The following is a 7,801-nucleotide window of genomic DNA, read 5'->3' on the forward strand; positions in this document are numbered from 1 at the left end:
TTTAAGATTGGGAAAGGAGTACGGCAGGGCTGTATACTCTCACCCTACCTATTCAACTTGTATGCAGAACACATCATGCGACAAGCTGGCCTTGAGGAATCCAAGGCTGGAGTTAAAATCTCTGGAAGAAACATTAACAATCTCAGATATGCAGATGATACCACTTTGATGGCTGAAAGTGAAGAGGAACTGAGGAGCCTTATGATGAAGGTGAAAGAAGAAAGTGCAAAAGCTGGTTTGCAGCTAAACCTCAAAAAAACCAAGATTATGGCAACCAGCTTGATTGATAACTGGCAAATAGAGGGAGAAAATGTAGAAGCAGTGAAAGACTTTGTATTCCTAGGTGCAAAGATTACTGCAGATGCTGACTGCAGTCAGGAAATCAGAAGACGCTTAATCCTTGGAAGAAGAGCAATGACAAATCTCGATAAAATAGTTAAGAGCAGAGACATCACACTGACAACAAAGGCCCGCATAGTTAAAGCAATGGTGTTCCCTGTAGTAACATATGGCTGCGAGAGCTGGACCATAAGGAAGGCTGAGCGAAGGAAGATCGATGCTTTTGAACTGTGGTGTTGGAGGAAAATTCTGAGAGTGCCTTGGACTGCAAGAAGATCAAACCAGTCCATCCTCCAGGAAATAAAGCCAGACTGCTCACTTGAGGGAACGATATTAAAGGCAAAACTGAAATACTTTGGCCACATAATGAGAAGACAGGACACCCTGGAGAAGATGCTGATGCTAGGGAGAGTGGAAGGCAAAAGGAAGAGGGGCCGACCAAGGGCAAGATGGATGGATGATATTCTAGAGGTGACGGACTCGTCCCTGGGGGAGCTGGGGGTGTTGACGACCGACAGGAAGTTCTGGCGTGGGCTGGTCCATGAAGTCACGAAGAGTCGGAAGCGACTAAACGAATAAACAACAACAGAATTCTATTAAATTGATAAAATGTGGTGAATATGTTTGTCTTTATAATTTTCCCTTCTATCATATTAAAAATTACGATTTGCTAATAATTTTTAGGACAGCCAGTTTGGTCCAGTGGTTAAGGCATCAGGCTAGAAACCAGGAGACCATGAGTTCTAGTCCCGCCTTAGGCACAAAGCCAGCTGGGTGACGTTGGGCCAGTCACCCTCTCTCAGCCCTAGGAGGGAGGCAATGGCAAATTACTTCTGAAAAACCTTGCCAAGAAAACCGCAGGGATTAGTTCAGGCAGTCACCAGGAGTCAACTCGAAGGCACATAACAACAACAATTTTTAGAGGGCTTCAGAGGTGGCACACGCGGCCTTAAAGCTTTAGGCTGGGCATCTCTGCTTTAAATCTCACTGAAGCAGACTTTCTTGTATTTGCACCAGTAAGGAGGATACTCTTCTTGATGCCACTGCACAGAACTACTGGGTTATAAAATGGACAGATAAATCCCTTGTTATAGAATCTTACTTGGCACAGTTTCTGCTGATTTACCTGGCCTTTTAAAAACATGATTTTCTTTGTGGTTTTCTTATATCTGATGCTGGGATTATAACTGGGATTACATCCCAATTATAAATTATTTTGGGATGTAAAAATGATATATAACTACTTCAAACCTTTCAGGCTAATCAAGAACTCCAAGGGACACTTTTACGAAGTTATCTTGCTGCATATTAACTCAAATAACATACTGGTATATCAACTCTGGTGGGAGGAGATGGGTGGTGACAAATTTGATAAACAAACAAATAAATAAATAAACTAACTTTATTTCATGGCACTTACTGTATAAGCAAACCTATTCAACAGGCAAAAACAGAGTCACTACAGTAAACTCAACCCACTGCATTTTTAACTATTTGTTACTGAAATTACAAATGCTACAAGGAAATATACTCACTTTAGATCTAAACGAAGACTTTTGAATTGCATAAAATGTAATCTGAATGCCGGTCAGATCTCCTTGCACATTAATTCCAGTTTGCTAAATTAATACATGAAATAATCGTGTTTTATTTCTCATTTTAATCTTGGTTGATTTATCTAAATTTATCTGGCCTAGATAAATCCCAACCCACTTTTATAACCTCTTCCTCATTGTTATTATACAGAAAACTGTTCTCTGAAGTTCCTTCAAGTTTTTTCCTCAAACCTGCAAGGACATTTGCACACAACTAGACTTATTTTTTAGTAACTTGCAAGAATCACCTTATATGGCCATATACCCAAGGACTGCTGCCATATAACATTTTTAACTTGTACATTATATAATTCTGCAATCAAATCACTCTGCCTCATTAATATATACCCACTGTAAAAACACAGATTGCACATTAACTAAGACGGAATCAGGAAATCACAAGGGTCGTAAAAATTTGTAACACACTTTACAGAAATTTCCCACAGGGGAGTGGCAGTGATTCTGAAAATTTTAAGGAAAATTTGACCGTCTAGCAATTGTTCTTAATTGAACAATTAAATTTTAGGTTTTGTATTTACTGAGAAGGAATTCAATTCCCTTCAACCAAAGTAATATTTCTGAGCACTTATGTATAAAGATTAGGCTGCAAAAAAGGAAGTGGCAAGCATTCTCGATCAGCAGACTAAAACAAAACATCATCAAAACCTCACTTTGTTTCCAGTAATTTCCATGTCCTAAGAGACTGAAACATAACCCATGGAGGGAATCAGAAAAGAGCACAAGATCATTTTACCTGCATCCCATAATTTTCCCTGGGATGCTTATCAAAGCTATTTCTTTGTTTCTTTATCTATCATATTTATATGGCTGCCCATCTCATACAAAGCAATCTGGGCGGCGTAAAACAACAAAATAAAACAGCAAATAGATATAAAACAATCATTACAAAAAGATAATAAGTAATTATTAAAATAAAAATATTATCAAAAATTTTAAAATATACAAACCCCACGGAAAGCACAAGAATACCAACCACAGTGGCATTTGCTTACTACTGCTTAAAACCGAAGGCCATCGCAACCACGGGACGGGGCCATGGCCAACCACCCCAGGCAGCCTCTTCAGCCTCACTTGTCTCCGACACAAAACCCCAGCCAGCCGGCCAATGGCTACGAAGCCAGGCCCGGAAAAGGAGACTGAAGGCCAGAGGGCCCCTGCTCTGCCGTGGGCTGGGAAGGGCCCCGCCAGGGCAGCCAGGCTGGGCCCAGAGAGCAAGACCCCTCTGACTGCATCAGGCCACAGGCCTCGGCTGCCCAGACCTCCAGGGAGGCTAGCCCTTTCTGTGCAGGGCAGCTGCAAGGGCTCTGACCTATGTCCTTAAGCCCTGCTTTGCTGAGGTCAGCTACCAAACGGTGCGCAAATCACAGACAATATTAAAGAGCAGTTACAAACCTAACAGCACTAGAAAAATTCTCCTAGCCATATGAACGTGAGCATGACCGCATGACATAAACCCTTTGATCAACACACAATCCAATCAGCAAATGTGAATGGGCACACCACCCAGTCGTGGCAGCTACGAAACTACATCTGATGGCTCCCTCATGACTAAGCATGTGGTCTGTGCCCAGAACGGTGGCTATTTCTGATTAGCTTTAACTGCAAGCTGAAACCAACAATTAATCCTGCCTTCGGATTCTTCGGTTTGTAGGGGGTATCCAGCTCTGAAGACAGTCTCAGCCACCATTCACAGCCAAGAAGGCGGACGGAGCACCTAGGCTAGCCTGCTGGCCTGGCTGGCTCTTGTCCACCTCAGCTGCCTTGGCCTGCTGTCTGTGACCTGCTACCAGCTCTTAAGTTAAGAATGGAATGTGGGCAAAGCCATAGAAGCACGAGCGCCTAGACAGCGAAGAACCCTCTCCGGATAAAACAATGGCAAGCTCACTTTACATGACCTGCTTGCCTTTGGTTGAGCATGTTACGTGAAACTAGATACTGTGCTGTAAACCACGGTTTGGCATATGATGTGAACCCGGCCAGTGTTACTTTTCCAGCTCATCATGGCTTAAATATGTAAGACATACGAACCAGCCCTTCACTGCGACAAGGACTGGGAGAAAATACAAGAGATCTCAAAGTCTAGGGATGACGTCTCTCGTGGCCAGGCTGAGCTGGTGTTTAAATCTCGGCTCCTGTACCTAAGAATTAAGAACGTTTTCCAGCCTTGGAACACAAAACCACTCGACGCAGGGACGGTTAACCCCTAGGCTGTGGACTGCATGAGGCTGCCAGAAACAGTGGTGCTGTTTTCCTCCATTTTGCAGGAGGAATATCTGGAATTAGGAAATCAGCCTTCTTTTAATCAGCCAAGAAAAAATCCCCTGGGAAACAGGACTTTGCACACAAAGGGGCGAGTTGCCACAACCTCCTTCCCCAAAGGGTGGCCCAGGGTGACTCTTGAGTTGAAGGGCCCCCAATCTGAAAACTGGAGAGCCGAAAATCTAAGGTTGGTGTGATCCTATACAAGCCACATCCCCAATTTCCCCCCGCCCCGGTTTTGCTGATTAAAAAAGGCAGCCAAACTGAGATCAGGCAATGGGTCAATTCCCACTCCCCGCCCTGCACAACTGCCAAGGAAAGAGTTCTCTGGTGGCAGACGATCTCCCCTCTGACAAGCAAAATGTGCCAGTCCCACATCTTGGTGGCAAATCTCAACCTTCCAAATCTTGCTAAGAAAAGGACACGTCCAGGCAGTCGCCAGGAATCGATACTGACTTGAAGCCGCCAAAAAAAAAAAAAAGGGTAGATGGGCAGTCATTACTGAAAAGGGCAATCTCCTCAGCCTGCGTGCTTTGCTCAGAGAGCAAGGAAGGCCCAGGCTTCCCACGGAATTCCTGCAGACTCAGCTCCCACCCTCTCCTGCCAGGAGGATCTGGAGCCGGGAGGGAGAAGATCCCTTCTACGCTCCGCAGAGGGAGGGTCAGCCTGAAGAGCCAGCTAGACAGAGGCAGCCTCCATCTATTCTCATTTAAACGCCCGAGCACCGAGAGGCCCGGCGACGCAGCACAGTTTTTTCAACCGGTTCTGGCAGCAGATGTGCAGCCCGAGGAAGGGAGAGGCCGAGGCTACGGCAGAGAGGAAATCATCTGAACTGGCTTTTCAAGCCAGACACAAAAAGGCCTCGGAGCCAGGCCAAGAACGAAGCGGGCGCCTGACAGAAACTGCCTCTGCCCTGCTCCGCGGAACCACCCCCGGGCCAACCACCAGGGGAATCCACGCGCTGGCCGGCCTGGGCGCAAACCCCGCATCGAAGGCTCGCTCTGCGGCGGGGGCGGGTAGGCGGCGTCCGGGGGCGGACCCTGCACTGAGAGCCCCCTCCCCCGCCCTCCGCCCCCCCGGATCCACCAACCCGGCCAAGCGTCATCCTGGCCAGGGCGGGGGGGGAGCTCCGGGGGGGGATGGGGGGGCGCCGCCCCCGGGAGGAGGACGGGCCCGGAGCGGCCGCCGAGCCGGCGTCCCAGCCGCAGGGGAGGCCTCCGGGGGCGGCTCGCGGCAGCCGGACGCAGCTTCCTCGACGAGCGGCTTTCGGGACGGCCGCAGCCGCCCTCCCTGCGTCGGCCCCGAGGCCCACCGCCCGCCCGGAGGCACGGCCGAATTCCTGCCCGGGGGGGCCCTGCCCCGGCTGGGCTGCGGCTCCGCGGCGGGAGAGGCGGGACCCGAGCAGGAAGCGCCGCTCGGGCGCCCGCGGGCCCTCCGGGGTGGGGGCCGGGCTGCCTCGGGCGCGGGCAACGGGCGCCGGGGAGGGAGCCGCGGGGCGGGCGCCGGGGGGCCGCGCGGCTGCCGGGGGCGAAGGGCCCGGGCCGCAGGAGCGAGGGCCGGCCCGGACAGAGGCCGACCCGGGGGGGAGAAGGGGAGAAGGGCCCGCGCCCCCACCGCTGAAAGCCGGGCTCCCGAGGCGGCCTGGGGGCTGCCGCCGCGGGGGAGGGCCCGGCGCCCCGCCCGCTCACCGTGGGAGCCCCCGCCCGGCCCTCATGGCGCCGCCGCTCTCCTCCTTCGCTGCCGCCGCCGCCGCCGCCGCCTCGTCACCCCTCAGAGCCGGCTCGGCCGCTCCCTTCTGCGCATGCGCCGCGACGCCCGGCCCTCCAGGGGAAGGTCAGCGCGGAGGGAGAGCGGCGCGGCGCGACTTCCGGCCCCCCCCCGAGAAGGAGGGAGGCGGGGAAAAGGGCGAGGCGGCCAATGCGGAGAGGCGAGGCGGGCCCGCCGCCCTTCCTCCCGCGCCCCCGCGTGCCTCGGCGGTGGAATGGCAGCCGGGAGCCGGGAGCGCTCGCAGCTCGGATGGCCGAGCCGAACCTCCCTCCCTGGGGCTGGGTCGGCCTCCTCCGTGTGCGCACGCGCCCCCGGAAGCGCCGCTCGCTCCGAGCAGAGAGGCGCGGCTCTTTTGTCCGCGGGCCGAATTTCCGGGCTGGCCCGCGCGGGGCCTTGTGCGAGCCCGCCCGAGCCGCGGCTGTCTCGCGGGGCCGGCACCCCGCCCTTGGGCCGCTCCCGGTACAGGAAGACGGCCTTCGCTCCTGGCCGACCGGGAGGGCCCCTCCCCCCCCCCGTCGGCCCCGAAGCCTACGCCCCTCGCCTGCCTGCGCTTGCCCGGGAAGGCGCTTCGGGGCTCAACTGTCCGCGCTGCAGGCGCCCCGAACTCGTTTTCTGGACTCCGAGGCAGGTCCGGCCTAAGAGCCCTTTGCGTGCCAGACTCCCTTCATCTGCCGCTCCACCACAGAATAGGGGATGAGCTGGGAATGGAGTCCTTGTGCTACCTAAGGTGGTCTTTTTCAGTAAACCATTCCCCAACCACCAGGACTTTAGAATAGGAGATGAAATGGCACAATTTTCTGACAAACATATTATCTGTAATTTCTACAGAAACATTTTGAAATTTTAATTTTTGAAAAGCCATCATCTAAAATCCAAGTATTCTGCCAGTAAACAAAATGAGCCTTTATCCCAGTTCATCTTGATTTGAAGTTTATTCAAAACTATTCTTATATTTACTCCAAGATACCCAAGCCTCTTAATAAGCTAACCAGATGTTTTGTTGTTAGAAGTATAAACAGGTAGCATTTAAAATGGTTCTGGACTTTATTAGAGTTAGGTACCCCACCCCCCTTCAGCAAGAGATCGTTACCTTGTCGTGGTGCTGGAGCTTGAGCACCTCAGTGATGCCATGAGCTAAACCATGAAGGGCCACCCAAGACGGGAAGGTCATGACAGAGAGGTCAGACTAAATGCGATCCCTGGGGAAGGTAATGGCAACCCACCCCAGTATTCTTGCCGTGAAAACTAAATGGATCAGTACAACCAGAGATATGTCGGTATACCATCGGAAGATGAGACCCCCAGGTCGGAAGATGGTCAAAATGCTACTGGGGAGGAACAGAGGATGAGCTCAACTAGCCCCAGACGTGATGACGCAGCTAGCTCAAAGCCGAAAGGACGGCTAGCGGCCGACGGTGCCGGTGGTGAACGGCGAATCCGATGTTCTAAGGATCAACACACCACTGGAAGCTGGCATGTACGATCTATGAGCCAGGGCAAATTGGATGTGGTCATTGGTGAGATGTCAAGATTAAAGATAGACATTCTGGGCGTCAGCGAACTGAAAGGGACTGGAATGGGCCACTTCACATCAGATGACCACCAGATCTACTACTGTGGACAAGAGGACCACAGAAGAAATGGAGTAGCCTTCATAATTAATAGTCAAGTGGCTAAAGCAGTGCTTGGATACAATCCAAAAAAACGATAGAATGATCTCAATTCGAATTCAGGGCAAGCCATCTAACATCACAGTGATCCAAATATACGCCCCAACCACAGATGCTGAAGAAGCTGAAGTAGAGCAGTTCTATGAGGAT

At 51.6% G+C, this 7,801-nt stretch overlaps 2 protein-coding genes across 2 annotated transcripts in view; one reads left to right on the forward strand and one right to left on the reverse strand.

Annotated features, from left to right (window-relative positions):
* Positions 1-6,047, reverse strand: part of FAM222B (family with sequence similarity 222 member B) — a 36,734-nt gene extending 30,687 nt beyond the window's left edge. The window contains exon 1 of the mRNA XM_063294896.1: positions 5,903-6,047. The gene's annotated coding sequence lies outside the window, so the exon portion shown is untranslated. The remainder of the gene's footprint in view (positions 1-5,902) is intronic.
* LOC134488622 (collagen alpha-1(I) chain-like) lies at positions 4,990-6,678 on the forward strand. The gene has a single exon (XM_063291084.1). The coding sequence runs from the start codon at positions 4,990-4,992 to the stop codon at positions 6,676-6,678; it is 1,689 nt and encodes a 562-aa protein (XP_063147154.1).
* The last annotated feature ends 1,123 nt before the right edge of the window (positions 6,679-7,801 follow it).

This window comes from Candoia aspera, chromosome 1, assembly GCF_035149785.1.
Source record: "Candoia aspera isolate rCanAsp1 chromosome 1, rCanAsp1.hap2, whole genome shotgun sequence".
Taxonomy (NCBI): Eukaryota; Metazoa; Chordata; class Lepidosauria; order Squamata; family Boidae; genus Candoia; species Candoia aspera.

What these genes read in the sequence shown, in the direction of transcription:
- LOC134488622 (XM_063291084.1), top strand. Translation starts at nt 4,990, where the DNA reads ATGTGCAGCCCGAGGAAGGGAGAGGCCGAGGCTACGGCAGAGAGGAAA.